This window comes from Ailuropoda melanoleuca, chromosome 9 (assembly GCF_002007445.2).
Source record: "Ailuropoda melanoleuca isolate Jingjing chromosome 9, ASM200744v2, whole genome shotgun sequence".
NCBI lineage: Eukaryota > Metazoa > Chordata > Mammalia > Carnivora > Ursidae > Ailuropoda > Ailuropoda melanoleuca.
In genome coordinates, this window is record NC_048226.1 from 45,311,083 (window position 1) to 45,329,060 (window position 17,978).

The following is a 17,978-nucleotide window of genomic DNA, read 5'->3' on the forward strand; positions in this document are numbered from 1 at the left end:
TTCCCATCTCTTTTTCATTCTCCCCTTCTGAGTGATCACCATCCCTAATTCCTTTTTTCATCTTTCCTGAGTGGGTATGTGTGTGTGTGTATGTGTGTGTGTATGTGTGTGTGTGTGTGTGTGTGTATTTTTTGTTGTTGTTCAACTTACTTTCCACATACACTTTGGAAAAATCAATCTTAAGTAATTCTAGGGTCTGCACATCACTGTAGAGCACCTGTGGCAGGGACCCCAGCCCTTTGGTACTCATTGAGAAAGAATACTGCAGAGGTAAATACCTGGTCTTTAACCTTGAAAAAAAAATTTCTAGTTCTTCCTTAATTGCTTGGACTTCAATTTTTAGTTCTGAACTGTTTTCTTGGACTCTACTAGAATAACAAGCTTTTCAAAAACATTAATAGATAAGTCTTCTAGCCTATGAAGTTGTTCTCAAGAATAGAAATAACAAAAATATACTTCACTGTGAAAATAATAAATGGCCAGCACTAAAATCTAAATACATGAGGTGAAAAATGATTTTATACAACTCAAATATATTAAATGATATAACACACCCTGGAACCATAAATACAGACTAGCTTTATGGCTGATAGTCTCCATATGTATGCCTATCAATTCAGAAGGGTTTTTTAAATTTTATTTTTGGTGAAAATTTGTACATTCTCTGACCAGTCCAGAAAATGTGGGTATTTTCTAGTCAAACAAGTAAAGACCTCTTAAAAATGTGAACAGAGAGTTTATTAACTGGTACAAAAATTTTAAGTAACATTAAAATTACTCAGATATATTTTCAAAAATCTTGTTTTACAAAGGTTAGAAGTGGTCTTAAAATGTTAATACTGAACTTATCGTTTAAAGTCCTAACCTTGATGAGACTCAAAATTCTTATTATTCATCTCTGAAGAATTTACCATAGAAACAACTCTGACAGTTAAATGAATTTATAGTCAGAAATACTGCTACTCTCCACATTAAATATTAGGTACTTTTCCAGCCCTATTAAGTTTGCTATTGTCATTCTTGTCATTACATTATAAGTACCAAGAAATATGTATTTTAGTAAATCATTTGTTAGTGAATAATATTTTATACAAATGAAACTGAAGAAGTTTAAATTTTAAGATGCAGTTCTCCAGAGAAAATATCCTAAATTTAAAATTTGTTTCAGAATTGAAAAGGGCTTAGCTTTCCCAGCTGTCTTTGGCATAGTCAGGCTGAGTCCAGGATGAGAAACTGAGAGCGGTCTCTGTGGCTGACCTGCAGAATAACCCACCCTTAAGCCACTTTGTCTCTGGCTCACTGGTCTTCCAATCATAAAAGAAGAAGACTAATACTTCTGTGTGTGTGTGTGTGTGTGTGTGTGTGTGAGATCATCGCATTTGTAATAAAATCTATGTCTTCCGTAATTTATAACTGCTTTCCACCCCAAACAGAAGAAAATGTAGGCTGTAGACAAAAAGTAGTAAGTTTACTTCAATTAAACCGTAAGTTAGTTTAAACTTAAATCTGAAAGATGCTTTTAGTCAGCTTCAAGTTTTAAGCCCTAGAAGTAATCTTAAATGCTAATGTTGATAAAATTTTCGTAATTAAAGCATTGTTTCATTCATTGGTGCCAAAATTCTCATCATGAAAATTATGGCATTTAAGGAACTTGTATTGACCTAGAATAAACATTTGATTGGTCTTGTCAATTAACCAAAGAAAATTTCTTCTTCAAAAAAGTATTTTTAACATAGCTGTTGGGTTTTCATTACAAAACGCTTGCTAAATCTTAACTTGTCCCCAATGTGGAAAATTATTTGTGACTATTTTCTTTAAATTGTTATTTCAAAATTTATGGAATAATACATGGGAAATGTATGTGTGAGAGTATACATAGATCTCTATACATTTTTTAAAGTGAGAAGTTTTTAAGAGATTACAGAATAGAAAGAAGGAATGCAAGATTCAGAGCATGGATACCCTTAAATGACAGCTACTCACCAATAAACGGACCATATTGTAGTAATTTTAGTGCAAACAGACATGTATTCTGTGTTGTGTGGGCCACCTTTGAATGAGAGGACTCTCTACAAGGCCAAGGACACAAAACCACAGGAATCTTTAGGGTGGGTCCTCAACGCAATAAAAATAAAAACAAAGGTACTGGGTATCTTGAGAACTGGCCCATGCATTATCCTTCTCTACTTTGGAGTGTGGCAATGACGTGTTCAGGGACTCTGGCCAAATGGTTTTTGAAGGTTTATGAAGCACTGAACATGACTTGGTAATGTTTAGCATGTTTACGAACGCATTCTGAAATATTTACATCACAATCTATATAAAAATAAAACTGTGAACAGCTGGACAAGAACACTGATCTACTCGCCGAACTTTTTTCCAAGTTCCTTGACATCGAGGATTGCCAATTGCTTGCCAGTGGAGAGTTTGATTTCTGAAACGATATTTTGAAACTGTTAGTTACGCTGAAAGCAAATCAAAACGAATTCTAATTTACAGGATCATAAATTGAGGTGTTTTGTTGTTGTTCAAAGAATGATCATACTCAGAGTTTTGAAAGTGCATTAAAAATGGAAATTTTAAAAAAATGATCACAAACCGAGTTTCCCTTCTTAGGGGTTCCATCAAAACAAATTACAAATTAATCTCTATTTGAGGATACCCTCCTGTTGAGAGAGCAGTTTGAGATTACTGTATTCCTTTCTCCCACTTGATCTGAATATACGAAGTGTTACATAAAGGAAAATGGCTCCCTGTTTCACATATATTTAAATTAGAGGGGTCTGCCCAAATGAGCTCTTGTAATCTTCAACTCTTTGATTCCATAATGAAAAAATGGGAGAAGCAGGAAGAGCAAAGCCAGATTGTTTGAATTATTGTTTTTAAAGTCACTGGAACCTCAGCCAGGGTTTAAGGTACTTTCTGGGTACAAATTAAATTATAAATTCATTTAAAGACAAAATATGGATGAGATATTCAGGAAAATAGTCTAAAGATTTGGTGTCTATTTGATACGAACGTCTTACCTACTTTACTGTTCATGTGGTGTACTCCTTACAAAGGCTACTAGGCACAAGTGACTAATAAACATAAATTCAAGTTATAAATATTAAAATATACTATGGGAATAATGACTAGCTGGAAAGGCCCGTATTTTACTTTCTAATCTGTATTTTTACCAGTTCTACCTGACATGCTTAAAACCGTAATCCACATGTGACCGAAATTGGTCTTTGTCCAAGAGCTCACCAGCATGAAGTCTACCCTTCTCTTAGAAAGAGTGTTATCAGATTTAACTGATAAATGAGTACAGGATTGGGATAGACTTTTTAGGGTAATAAAGTGTTTTCAGGGTCAATTCTTTTGGACAATCTATAGATTTCTGTAGGTTTCCGGTCCTGCAAAGCTGAGCCCACCACCCTTTCAGTCATGGTTTTAGGACTACCCCATGGAGCAGTGGTCCTGAAACACTGCTGTGGGAGTGAATCGTCTGGGCAGGGGTCAGCAAACCACAACCCATGGGCCAAATCCAGCCCACCATTTGTATTTGTGTGGTCTGTGAGTTTAGAATAGTTTTTTGTTTTTAAAGAAACTCAAAAGAAGAATATGTCATGACACATGAAAATTACATGAAATTCAAAGTGTCCATAGATACAGTATTTAGAACAAAGCCAAGTTCACCTGTTCACACAGTGTCTGTGGCTGCTTTCATGCTATGATGGCAGAGTTGAGTAGTGAGACCATATAGCCCACAAAGCTGAAAGTGTCTACTCTCTGCCAACTCTTGACCTAGAAGATGGTTAAAAATCCACCCCCAGGGGCGCCTGGGTGGCTCAGTCCATTAAGCATCTGCCTTCAGCTCAAGTCATAATACCAGGGTCCTGGGATCGAGCCCTGCGTTGGGCTCCCTGCTCAGTAGGGAGCCTGCTTCTCCCCCTCCTCCCTGTTCGTGCTCTATCTCTGTCTCTCTCAAATAAATAAAATCTTTAAAAAAAAAAATTCCACCCCCCAAAATTTTGATTCAGTTCATCTCAAGTGAGGTCAGGAATCTGTATTTTTATTTTTAAGATTTTTTTATTTATGAGAGCGAGAGAAAGAGAGAGAGAAAGAGCATGAGCAGGGGGTGGAGGGGCAGAGGGGAGAGAGAGAAGCAGATTCCCTGCTGCGCAGGGAACCCAGGACCCTGAGATCATGACCTGAGCTGAAGGCAGTCACTTAACCAACTGAGCCACCCAGGTGCTCCAGGAATCTGTATATTTTAAATCACCATCCCAAGAGGTTCTGATTCAAGTGGTTTTCAGAACACTGCTTTGGAGTGATCAGGTTTTCAATGGTCAGTTGGGAGCAGGCTATGAACCTCAGTATCCAAATCTACCCACTCATCTCTGCTATAGAGCCTCTGAGTCCCATTGTGTGAACTGGGCCCTGGATTCAGGAATTGCTAGAGAGAGTTCTCCTTACTTTGTGTTTTGACTCCCAAATCCTGCCCTGAGATGCTACGGAATGGTCTGCTGTTCAGGACACAGAGAGGACAGATCTCTCCAGCTGAAAAATAAGAAAAGTCCTTCCACCAAAGTTTCTCTCTTACCCATCCGAGTCCAGGCCATCTCCGGAACAGCGAAGGCTCTCCGAGTTCATAGCTGGGGGTTGACAGTCGACGCACACCGTGTACCCCTCTCGGAGATACTGCATCCATCGGGTCAGGGGGCGGTTCTCCGTAGCGCAGTGATGAGTCAATGACTCTGTCTTGAACTCCATACAGTATCTAGAGCAAAGAACGCAACACTCGCACGCACTGTACTGAGAGACAGCCTAACGCCATACAAAGTCTTAGGAAGCCTGCAACCCCCAAGGGCACCTGGCCGACTGGAGGAGGTGGTATGGTGGATCTTCCCAGGCCACATGCCGGTCACAGAACGCCTGGTAAAGTTTCTCACTTGCCGAACTACGATGAGGGACGATGCCTGACTGGCCACTACAGTGAAGTTTGTGGCTCTTTTCCAATCCATGATTGAGTTACCTGGTCAACATGAGTTTGCAGAAATTTGGATATCCTGTTTCCTATCTAATCTGACCATCAAATTGTGTCTATAAAGCACATTTCAGTAGGAAAATAGCCCTTAATAACTCTGCTGATAAAGAATAAGAGAAATCAAATAAGAATTTGCTTGAGTCTTGAGTCTGAGAACACTTGAGCCCCTGGAGGGCTGGTCTTCCGTGCCCGGCCCGGCACCCGTGCTTTTCTGCCCCACAGACGTTCCCACGGGCCTTCCCCGTGCTCCCCACCCGGCTCACCTGCGTGATCTGGGCTAATGATGAGGAGTTGGGACTTGAATCCAAGCATCAAAGTTATATTGGGCTCATAGTTAAAAAGAAATGGGAAGCTGGAGATGTCTTTCTGTGACAGAGGATAGTGTCACCTTCCACTGAACTGTGGAAATCTCTAGCACTATAGTGACTAGACTCCAGAAGCCCAGGGAGAGCATCCAGACAAGGGTGAACACTTCAGAGTCTTGTACTAAAAAGCAACATAATTTTACAATTCTTCAGGGAAGCAAAACATAGTAAAACTCCTGCATGTTGTGTTTTTGGTTCTAATTAAGCTCCAGTGGGCTAGTTTCTTATCCATAGAATTATGAGCTGTCCTAGGTTAGACGAAAGTGATTGGAAGGTCTGCTTCCTCGAGCTTTAACAGTGGTAGGCCATTCATTAGGTACCTTTAGGTACCGAGGTAGGAAATTCTATGACGCAGCTTCCATCAACTTCAGACAGACGGCTTAACCCAGACGTCTCTTCATTATTTTCTCATTAAATTCTCCTAACAACGCCATGTGGTAAGCATTAAATTCTCATTTTTGAAGAAGAAAAACTGAGGTGGGACAACACATCCAAGGTGTTCTGGCTAGTGCATGGCAGTGTGGGGATCTGAACGTGCAGCTGACTGGGGTCCCTCTGCTGACAGCTGAAGAGTGGACTTCAGGTAAGCAGGGGGGACCATCCCAGGCTGTGCCTTCTGTCCTGATAGAAATGCTCAGAGCTGACGCATGGACCACTTTCAAATTAACCAAACACAGGTGGTGCTAGAGTCCATGTTCTCCTAATGACTCTAAGAGGAACATTCTGAGTTCGATTGATAAAGTGATACCATCATTTTATATAGTGTATTTCTTGTTGATGAGACCTCAGAGACAAATCCTGGCAGCCTCACAAAAACAGGGAAGAGAGAAGTAGGTCCCAGCCTTGTGGTAAAGGGTCATGTTTTACCCAAAGTCAACGAACAAGTAACAGAAGAAACCCCATCACACCAAGACAAGGTTTGTGGGCTGACTTGGCCACACAACTGCACAAGCATAAGCTGAAAAGCCCAAACCAAACCATGCAAAACAAAAACACCAAATTACCCGGTGTCCTCTGTGTCTGTAGACCACTGTGGAGAGGTGGCATGTCTTGTTCTCTCCTTGTTGAACGCAGAGGTAGTTATAAAGGCAGGGACTAGGAAAGAGAGAAGGGCGTTGGACACATGCAGCCTAAAGTTCTCGGAACGACCCTTCCCAAACCTGGTGTCAGTCCTGTCTCCGAGCCCCCCATCCCTAAGTGCAAAGGGCCGCGGCACACCTCCAGGAATGAGACGGGGCCAAGTTCCCATGTCCCCAGAACCCGTTCGAAGAAGATCTGTGTGCATGCTGATGGGAGGGAGAACTGCAAGCGTCTGACAGGCAGACTTGTCCTTGGTAATAAGCTGACACTGTGTGAAAGGGGAGGAAGGGGGGGCATGGGGACCAGGAATAGAAACGTAGAGGAAGTAGTGAAAGATGAGAGCAAACCAGGGGGGAAAGGAGGGAATGGAGAATGAGAGAGAAGGTTTTTAAAGATGAAGAGAAAAGGGAAAGATAGGAAGAATAAAGTAAAAGAATAGGAGGGAGAAAGAACAGAGGAAGAAGACAAAGGAGAGGGAAAAGGGGATGTAAGGAGAAAAGACCACGAGAGAGAGAGGAAACATGAAAAGGAGAAAACCAAAGTACCAAGGGAGAAGGTGTGAGTGTCGTCCCCCACAACAGGTCCTCTTGACCCCAGACTGGAAACTTCTGCACCTCCCCCTGTGGCCTCAGGGTGACTGCCTGGTGCCAGCCAGCACAGCAGCCTCCCCACGCCAACCCTCAGCCTCAGGGAAGGAAAGTCAGGTTGGTCCTCTCCTCCTCCCTGTTCCCCACCACAGCCCAACTCCGACGCTCTGGACTGGAAAGAAGAAAGGGAGCCAGGACCCTCCCACCTCCGCTCTCTTCTTTCACCGATTGCGTGTCTCATTCTGTTCACCGCTAAGTATGGGGCGGCCGATGATCCAGGACAGCGCCTGTATCAATGTAACTTCCCGCCCCGCTCTGCTGTCAACTCGAGGAAGGCAGGGTTTTGCCCTGGTCATCACCGTGGCCCTCACACGTTGACACACTCAGTAAGCACGTAGGCAATGAATGGTGGCTCAGTGAGTGAGTGAATGAAATCATGTACTTGCCACCAAGCCACACAGGTCCTACGTCCCTGTGGTCTTCTGTTCCTACACCGAGCCCTGTGGCTGAGACGGCGCAACAATCGTGCCTACCTTTCGTTTCAGAAACTGGACCATCCCAGGAAGGGTAGAGACCAGCTGATGTTGGCTCGTGCGCTGCCAAAGTCATCATCGACGTGAACAAAATGGCAAGAGGGCTGCAAAACAGATGCGTCCAGCCTCCGCGTGCATTTGGCCTGGCTCCTTACTGGCTTCTTACGGCCACAAGGTGGCAGCCGAATTCTCGTTTAGATTTTCTCAGGGAGGCCTTTTGCTATGACTAGGGAATGTGAGACCGAGCGGGTGGCCACCTGCTCCTGAGAGTTGCTGGTGTCCTTCTTGTCCTAGGTGGCTTGTGCTTAATGCCTTCGGTGTGAAAATGACTCACATCTAGCAGCAGACCTCAGAGTCGCAGCTGGGACACTCTTCCTTGCTGCACTAGCACGTTTAATCCGTTTAATTGCTCTCCAGAGAACATGCCTCTCCTTCTAAATGGGACTGTAGCTTTGGAATTTCCCAAACCCGGGGACAGAATCAGAAAGAACAAGGGAGCGCATGTATGTTAGGAACTTACTGTTTCTCTTAGATCTAATTCTCTAGAACACAAACATCGAAAGGATTTTAGCTTTCCCACGTATTGTTTCCCTTTCTGTTCTTCTGACGAATTTCGGAGTTTATTCAGTAAGTGAAGAATGCAGTCGCTGCCCAGCGCACGTGGCATTGGACCAGTCAAACTATGACATTTTCAGGATGTGTTTCTTTAGCTCAAAACGTTTATTTGGTCTCCTTAGTTGTACTGCATATATTATTACAGAAGTTCAAAGGCAAGGCACTTAATATATAGCTTGGGGCGGGGAGGGGAAATGAGGTTAGGAGGTAGAGGGCAAGTATGTGACTATAATATCTGATATAAAATCCTTAGAAAAAGTTCTATAATAATAATAATAATGAAAGCTAACAATGAGACACTTCCAAGTTTCCAGGCATAATGCCGGGCACCTTTCATGTGTGAATGCATGTAATTCTTACAGCCCCCCTCTGGGTTTGGTGCTATTATTTCCCCATTCCACAGATGAGGAAATTATGGCACAGAGAGGTTAAGGAACACGTTCAAGGCTCCTGTCTGAACACGGCAGTGTCAGGCAGTATCTCCAAAACCATACTCCTCACTGCCTGCCGACTCTGTAACGTAGATCCCAACGTTTCATTGTTTACGCGACGTATTTCCTAGGAATTGCTTAAATTCTGTTTTATTTTCCCGTTCAGTCCCTAATATGTCCTTAATATGAAGTAACTCTAAAAGAGGAGAGGGAACATCGTGAGCCCTCTATCCGGAGTCCCCCTGGCAGAGGGGGAGGGCTGGGGTGGGGGCTGGGCCCCCGGGGGTGGGGGATGGGCTCATGGTGGGCACAGATCAATGCCTGCTTCCAGCCTGCTTCTTTACAAAGTACCTTCCCATCCTCTGTGACTGGTCCCCCCAAAACCTTTGTGAAGAGGTTCCCTCATGAGGTGTTCTCAGAAAACTGAGGCTCACAGACATTAAAGGAAGGGAAAATACACAGTAAATGATGAAGCAAGGACCCCAACACAGAAGACAGCTTCTGGTTTTTCAATCTACTGTCCACGTTCAGTGCCAAGCCTCTGAGGGTAGGACCTATCCTGAAAGCCAGCCAGTCACCCCGGGCCTTGTGTCTTCTGTGTCCTGCCCCCTCGAGCCCTGGCTTGGCTCAGTGGCACATTCTACTGAGAGGGGGCACTTCCTCTGCGAATGAGTCTTCAGAAACCAGACCAGCAGCCAGATTGCCTGGGGGGGTCTCTGAGCCAGCTCGACTTTTTAAAATCTCCCCCAAATTTAATTTCCATTACTTGAGAGTGGTAAGTAATTTAGAAATTGTTTTTGCCTTCAGTCCCACTGCAGCTTATGTGTGGAAGAACATAGCCGGGTGCCCGGGGACAAAGGCTCGCAATAAAATCTAGTTCCCCCGCCTTCCCCCTTCCTGGCAACAATATTCAAATGTAATAGATTCTTTGTTAAGAGGCCATTTGCCAACTTTTCTGGTGTCCTATCAGCCTTCCATTGTTAGGTCTTACAACAACTCCACTTCTAAAAGCAGGCACCGTGAGTGCGCAGACTTACTTTGAACATGAAAGGAAACCGAATTTGCTTAAGGAATTTCATGAAGTCCTCTGACACAATGGGGTGTCACCAAGGCAGGCTTAGAACCGCTGGTCTGTAGATATAGTGTAAAAGGGAACAGAATGAAAATGTGACAAATAACACCGGCCCGGAAGCACCCAGCTTACGATACACATCGATCTCCTTTTAGGAGGAGTCATGATGTACAGCTAACACAGTAATAGGGCTTTTTCAATCTGTTTTTATGATGAAAATAGAGGCAAGAGCTGCATTAAAGGAAATGGGAAAAATTCAATAACTACTTGATCATTAATAAGAGAGCTTCAGTGATCGTGTTTCAGTCACGGGTCTCACGGAGCCTTTCTAGTTCTATTTAGTTACCAGAACCTGCAATTGGTATTTTAGCTCTAATGATAACCGGAGCAGCAAAGCAACATCAAGAGGGAAAACCCCACAGGATTTAGAGCCCTGAGGCCCAGGGTTAGATTCTGGAAGTCCCTCACAAATGCTGTCGCCTCCCTGAGCTCCAATGTCTTCTTGGTTTCAAGCATAATGAGGCAGTCCCCTTTTCAAGGTAAGCAGGATACTGGGCCCTCAAAGATGTCCACACCCTAATCCCCAGGACCTCTGAACATGTTATTTCATAAAAAAGGATTAAAGTTGCAGATGGAATGAAGGTTGCTGCTCAGCTGGCCTTAAAATGGGGAGATGATCCCAGATTTTCTCAGCGGGCTGAGTGTAATCACAAGCGTCCTTCGAAGAGGAAGAGGGAGGTGTAACTACAGAAGAAAGCACAGAGATGCAATGTAGCTGGATGTGGAGAAGGAGGGGGGACCATGAAGAAAGAAATGTGACCGTCTCTGGATGATGGAAAAGGCAAGGGAACGGATTCTCCCCCAGAGCCTCCCCAAAAGCAACGCAGCCGGGCCAGCACCTTGATTCTAGCCCAGGGAGACCTGGGTTGCACTATCCACGAAACCCTAAGATAATATATTTGAGTTGTGTTAATTTGTGACAGTAGCCTTAGGAAGTGAATACACCCTCCTGTAGGATTGCTATGAACACTGAATCAGTAATGTCGATAACAGCTCTCTGCCCTGCAGCTGTGAGGGGCGGCTATGCTGTGCAGCCAAGCCTCCTTGCCCTGCGAACAGGAAGTCCAGTGCAGGTGGGGGGGCAGTCACAGGTGACCACGCAGCAGGACTGAGAGCCCCCGGTGGAGGACGGTGCTCCTTCTCCGTGCCTCCGTACCAACCTCCGCGTCCTGCTCTCTGGGCGCTCGCTCATCACGCTGAGCTAGAATCAGCTGTGGCAGGTGCGGTACTCAAGTCTGCATCGCGGGACTCCAGCAGAGCGCTGGCCCTAGTAGATGTGCGGTGAACCGTCAATGAATGACACACGTAAATGAATGCATGGGAATTGCGGGGCCACGGGGCTCAGGGTGATTCACCAAATTGCATTTTCACGTCACTGCTCTCGTTTCCCTTGTGGTCCTTCATTGTCCCAGGTGTATTCCACAGAACACTAGTGAGTCAGTGAGATCCCCTGGGAAAAGGGGTCATTTCATCAAATAAGGTGGGAAAGCATCCCATAGCCTATCTCCCTCTTGTAATGAAAATGCTTATTAGCATAGTAAAGCCTCTGAGAAGTTCTTCGTTAGAGAAAATAGTCTGATTTACCCCCATATTTACCTGACTAAACCCCTGTTTTGCATTTGGGAGCCTCTACCTTCAGGAAAGTGGCATGTAAGGGATCCCGCTATGAGTTGGGGGCTGAGGGAAGAACAGCGCATCCATACTTGGGCTAGGGCAGCAGTTGTGGAACTTCGGTGGGAAGCAGAGTCCCCTGGACAGTGCTAGGCCCAGCTCCAGCGATCCTGACCTCGTGGGTCTGGGTGGGGCCTGAGGAACTTGCCTTTCTAACAGTTTCCCAGCTGAGGCCGACGCTGCTGGCTGGGGACTACCCTTCAGGAACCACCAGACTGGAATATTCGAGGAGTTCTGTCTTCCCTGACCGGCCTGTGACAGCCATGGCATCACAATAGGAAAGTGCATCTCAGGAACCGAAGCCAGGGCAGCAAATGCCAGTGCCCTGTGCCCAAGGAGAGATTTCTCCTCTCTTCCAAAACTGGATTTTACCTTACCTTATTAGGAAAGGCGGCCACTGAGTACAGACCTCTCCTGTTGATGTTATTTCTAAGTCACTAACACCTTGTGGGGAGTCATCTAGGAAGACTGCTGCTTTATAAAACCCTCTTACTGGAGTTTGGTGGGAAGGGTGGGTGAGAGGGGTAATTTGGGAACATGAGGAGGACAGCCCTGGGGGCTTTGTCCGGAGGATAGAGTGGACACCTCCAGGCAGAGAGGAGAACCCCAGGGGGCAGGGTGTGGGCCCAGTGCTCCCTGCCCTTGGCCCACGTTCCAGAGCATCATCTTCATTGACCTTCCCGTCCCTTTCCCCGTGACCTGCATAATGCTGTTATAAAGAGATACCGGACTGCAAAGCGGGCTGTGACAACCTGGTGTAGCACTAAAGAGTCACTCGTACTTAAGAACTACTTTCTAGCAGCCAGACCCAGGAACTGAGCAAAGTAGCTGCTTCTTGATAGATCAGCTATAGGTTTTAAGAGTCATCCAAAAAATCAGTAATGTCCTACCGCGACTTCCTCCCCGAGCCTTTTCTGCCATGCTCTGCAGAGTACATGAGCTGACCGTGGTTTTGTCCCACAACTGTTTCTGTGAGCACTCAGTTATTTCCCCAGAAGCTTCATCTGACTGCCGTGTCCACGAGACGCCTCCCCACTGGCCCTTCCATTAGCCACTCCCCTACCAGAGCCATCGTTTCAAATCACAGCTCTGACCACATCAGAAAATGCTCCAGTAGCTCTCCAGGGCTCCTAAGATAAAGACCAAAATCCTAAACAGAGAGCTCGGGGCAGACACTTGCATCCCCTCTCAATGCCAGCCCCACTCCCTGTGCTCCCCAGACTCTGGCCTTCCTTCAACCTCTCAAATGGGCCTTTGCTTCCCTGGTGTTGGAGAAATGAGCCAAAGATGGTCTCTAGGTTGTTTACTTCCTCACAGCGGGCTGACTACTGTGAGCTCCAAAGCCTACTGGCAGCAAACTCATATTTTTATGCATTCAGATTGGTTTTTTTTTTTAAGATTTATTTATTTTGAGAAAGAGAGAGAGAGAGAGAGAGAATGAACATTTGAGTGAGCATAGAGGGAAGGGCAGAGGGACAGAGAGTCCTAAGCAGACTCTCNTAAGATTTATTTATTTTGAGAAAGAGAGACAGCGAGAGAGAGAATGAACATTTGAGTGAGCATAGAGGGAAGGGCAGAGGGACAGAGAGTCCTAAGCAGACTCTCAGCTGAGCACAGAGCACCACTGGGCTCTATCGCACGACCTTGAGATTACCACCTGAGTGGAAACCAGGAGTCGGCCCCTCCACCGATTGAGCCACCCAGGCGCCCCCCAAATTGTTTTACAAATTGCCAAACAAGGAGTTTTTAGCCATTTAGGCCCTGCCTGCTTTACATACCCTGTGAAACCACACCTGGCATCTTCTGGCCATTGATGAGCTAAAAAGCCTTGAAATTGTAAGACCCCCAAACTGCCGCCACCCTTGCCCTTCGAAACTCTCTGACCCATGCTGCTTAGTTGCCATCACCTAGACACACAGCCCCTGGCAGATTCCTCTCCTCACCCTCCAGATGGTGGTCCCCACACCATAGCCTCTGGTCTTCCCCTTCTCATGCAACCTGGTCCAGGCACCACCCAAAAAAGCTTAATGTGGATTACCGCCTCTTGTAGTCCTGTTTTCCCTACATCAGCCCCCAAGTCCCTTGAACCCCGATACCTGACTACCTGGTTCACCATGCCAGCCTCTGTCTGGAAAGTTCTACACTTCTCAGCCTTACCTGCCCTTCCTTAGGAAAGTCCCTTCCCCTCACCACTCCTGGGGCTCCCCTCCTCCCCCAAGGCCCCTGGGAAATCAACTTATTACACACCCTCATAGCTCCAAACAATTCACTCGTTCAGGACCAGTTGCACCAAATTGCAGCTGTAATTTTCTGAGACTGATTTCCTAAGATCATTGATTATCATCCCCCCTACACCCACCCCCAGACTGTGATCTGCATGACGGCAGGCTCACGCCAGCATACGTCACCAGTGTAACCCTGGCACCCAGCCCAGTGCCTGGCAACCAGTAGACTCTCAATAAATATTTGTGCATTGAATAAAAAAAGAGCAAAATGGCTTGATGAGTGTCATGTTGGCATAAAAATGTCCAGGTTCCTATGAAAAACATATGACCTTTGTTATCCTGAGAAGTCAGTGTTTTGCTCTATCTGATTCAACAGAGATAAACACATTGGTGTTGGCCTTTTTGCTTATTTCTTTGTGAGCTTTATACAGCTCCGGCTCATTCATAGGCTGAATTCTGGCCCCTCCACTGGCCACTCCACAACCAGAATGATCTTTTCAAACCACAAATCTGATCATACCAGCCCCAATGCAGTCAGGTGGAGAGGAGGTGTTTTAGGAGAATAATTTATCACTGCTTAGGAATTAATCCCTATTACCTTCACACGTGTATGATGAGTGGACCGGACTACACAGGAATTAAAAGTGCAAGAGGAAGAGTTACCTTGTGAACACTTACTATCCGGTGTGACATACTGTCACCCTACCTCGAGTCCTTTGTCGCCAGCTTGAGTTTGCTAAAAATCAGAACGCACGTGCACGCCCAGAAGCGGGGGCCACCGCGGGGTTCAGAACACACCGACCACGGAGGGGGTGGAGGAGGGACGCCCTGAGGCAGCCGGCACCCACTCCTTTATCAAGCATTTCCTGAGCTTCCGGTCCACCCTGGGCGGGCCGGCCCATCCCACTCCCCCGCCGCGCACGGAACTTTCCCCGCTGGCAGTGCGCACAGACAACAAAGGCCGCCACCGTGAAACCCCCAGTACCGAAGGAGTGCCCGCAGTCCTGGCCCCGGGCCGTCGAGTAGTCCAGGCAGCCGGCTCTCTCTTCCAGGGGCGGGCAGGGCGCGCCGCCGTTCCGGGGCTCCTGCTGCACCGGGCGCCTCCGCACGCGGGCCGCGGGCTTGCACTGGTCGGCGCAGCCGCTCCAGGGGCTCCACTCCCCGACGATGCACGGGCGAGCTGAAAAACAGCACGGCGGGATGGCACGCTCACCTGGGCAAACCCAGCCGCCTGCCGCCAGCTCCCGCCAACATCAACAGTCGAGGTTAGCCCACGCAGACCGCGCGTTGACTGCGCCCTCGACCGGGAGGAACACAGTCTCAGCAGGGCTCGGTGGACCTGGACTCCCCCCGCCCCGATGGGTAGCTGATAACCCGCACCTCTTCGAGGCAGCCGGGCAGCTCTTCTGGGGTCATGAGGATGGGTCTGAGCCAGGGACACACCCGAGTTAAGAGAGTGAAGCCTTCGGGGGTACTTCCTCATACTCCATGGGCTTAGATAAGATCTTTGCTCTTGCATTTCCTTGATTTTTAACTTTATCTTCCCCTGCCCAGAACATTTTTATTGTAACAGCAATACATATTCATTGTAGAAAACGTCAAGGGGAAAAAATGTAAAAGAAAATCCCCACATCACTTCTTATCCCCAAATGTGTCTCTCCATCAGCCCTGGTTTAGGGCCACACCAAGGGACCTCTAGACTTGGGACTTCTCTTAGGTGCTGGATTCTCATCCTCCATGGCTCTTGGACCCCTAAACTAGGAGAGCTGGAGTTTGCAGAAGAGCAACCAGAGCCCACAGAGGTGAAGAGTACTCACCGCCAGGCATGAAGGGGCAGAGTCAGGGGCAAAAATTTGCCTATAGTGACAATTCTCTGGCCATGACTGGAAAATCTATGTGGTTGCATGTTTAACTTTCCCACTGAAAGTCCTAATGAATCTTTTAAAAGGACTATAATGAGGTTTTCAGTGGAATTATTTCAGGATTTGAGATTGTTTATAAGAAAAAGAATAAGAAAACAAAAGAGGTACTTCTGAACTAGACGCCTGAATTCTTTCTTTCCCACAAAATGTGACCCACTTTCCCTACCATCCTCATACTTTCAAGCTTGCAGAGTCTTCACCAAGAAAGCACTCTAACCTCTCTGAAATCTTGACTTGGACTTCTGACAACTTGGACTTGAAAACTCATTTGACCTCTCCGCACACTCTCCTGAGGGTTCATGGATTTTGTAAGACCCATCCTTTGGCAGCCCGCAGCTCGCCCTGACATGAAAGGGGTCCCATACAACATAAACATCTGTCAGTAATTCAAAGACTTCAGGCTGTTTTAAAACATGCTTTTATTAATCATCTAAAAACTCACAGGCATCCCATGTCAGGCAGGTAAGGAAGCATGGGTGAGGCATGGGAGACTTGTTGCCCATACCTGCCAGGCACAGATCCTTTGGAAAATCAGTAACAGGCCACTTTCCGCTCTTGTCATTTCTTGTGGATCCCTCCCCTTTTATTTTCATGATCCCATGATTGAATTGGGCCCTAGAGCCAGACACACTGAGACTGCCTGCTGGGCTAGGAAATGATTGAGAAGCACTCTTCTTGTCCTTAAGTCTTCCAACAACTCTCCCTGTCACCCAAATCTCTTCATCCCTGAGCCTCCTTAGTCTTGCCCTGATGTGTTGGCCTTGAACAACGCTTAATAATACACTTAAACAAAACAAAACGAGACGCTTGTTTCAAAGATTAACATTGGACATCACTATAGAATACCATTTTGCCATGGCATTCACTCAGAATTTAGTAATATGGCCTCGGTTTGAAGACACAGTATCCATATGGTAAAAGATGATACTGGGGACAGTTTGCTGACACAAGTTAGTTTCCTGGTATTTCTTCGACATTTGTGTCTCATGTACAATGTTTATTTATTTTATTTGGTTTGACCCACAGTTAACATCCTCAAATCACAGAATCACTGAATCGGTTGTTGTTCCTATCTGTTAACGTTTGACCTTGGAAAATGCTATGTCTCATATTTCCAATCCATGACTTTAACAGCCTCATAAAGAAAATCAGAAAGTTCTGGGTCCTGAGCATCATCTCGACGGCTTCATTATGAGACAAAATGAAAAAAAGTTCACATAGAATTATACAAGTATAAAGGGGTTCCAAAAAATACTTTGAGTTGGAAGGTGGATCAGAGGTATTTATTCCTATTCTGCATAAAAGATTATATTCATGATTAACTTGTGAACTTCTGATTGTGTGGAGTGCAATACACCATAGATCACAAGAGATCTTTGGCCACGGAGGCCAGGGGAAGTACAGAAACTTCTGACAGATTTATTATCTTGAGTCATATATTATCACTGCATGACACATGTTTCCTTTGAATTATTCCATTAGTATTCACTTTTACAGCCAGCAAGTCAAAATAATCTTTCTTAAAATCTGACTTTCTCAATCTTTGCATTTCCCTAGTTATTACTAAAAGCCAAGAGGCCTAGTGAGCAAAGTGATCATCTCTGACTCCAAGCTCGCCACAGCTTCCCAATGTCCTCACGGTAGGATTTAATGCAATCATACCAACCCTACTTAGAAGAAAAAGCAGCTTAGGCTTCACAGATGCCAGAATGTTCGGTGAGCTATTTCCTTTGTTGAAGCTCAATATACTATTCAGGTGGAGTTTCCCAGAAGCTGACTATGAGACATGGATTTCAATGCAAGTAATTTATTTGGGAGATGGTCCCAAGAAGTGTAATAAGAGCAGAGACAGAGAAGAGAACAGAGACATAGATCCCTAAGTTCCTGCTTTAGGCCCAGAGGGCACATCTGGCTCTCAGCTCACTAGGAAGTGAGATAATGGACAGACCCAGAGTACAAGGAATTACCAAATCCTTTCCGAAGTTCTGACTAGTCCCCTTTCCTCAAGAGCTTTCTGGTTATCCAATGTCCTACCACAACCACATGGAGAATGGCCAACAATAGAGAAATCAGTTATATATTTCAGTAGGGAATCTGCCCAAAGCAAGAGTAGAGCACATTTTCAGGGATATCCAGTCATATCCAAATACAATTACCTTAAAAGATTTTCCACTAAGCTTTAAAAATATAATAATAATAATGATAAATAGCTTTTTAGGGGCGCCTGGGTGGCACAGTGGTTAAGCGTCTGCCTTCGGCTCAGGGCGTGATCCTGGCGTTATGGGATCGAGCCCCACATCAGGCTCCTTCGCTATGAGCCTGCTTCTTCCTCTCCCACTCCCCCTGCTTGTGTTCCCTCTCTCGCTGGCTGTCTCTATCTCTGTC

General features: G+C 45.8%; 1 protein-coding gene across 1 annotated transcript in view; it reads right to left on the minus strand.

Annotated features, from left to right (window-relative positions):
* Window positions 1-1,447: 1,447 nt before the first annotated feature.
* Window positions 1,448-17,978, minus strand: part of SBSPON (somatomedin B and thrombospondin type 1 domain containing) — a 23,659-nt gene continuing 7,128 nt past the window's right edge. Inside the window, exons 2-5 of the mRNA XM_034668197.1 lie at window positions 14,657-14,851; window positions 6,402-6,492; window positions 4,589-4,765; window positions 1,448-2,434 (exon numbers count right to left, since the gene is read on the minus strand). Coding sequence (XP_034524088.1) covers window positions 2,317-2,434; window positions 4,589-4,765; window positions 6,402-6,492; window positions 14,657-14,851 — 581 coding nt within the window. The 3' untranslated portion in view covers window positions 1,448-2,316. The remainder of the gene's footprint in view (window positions 2,435-4,588; window positions 4,766-6,401; window positions 6,493-14,656; window positions 14,852-17,978) is intronic.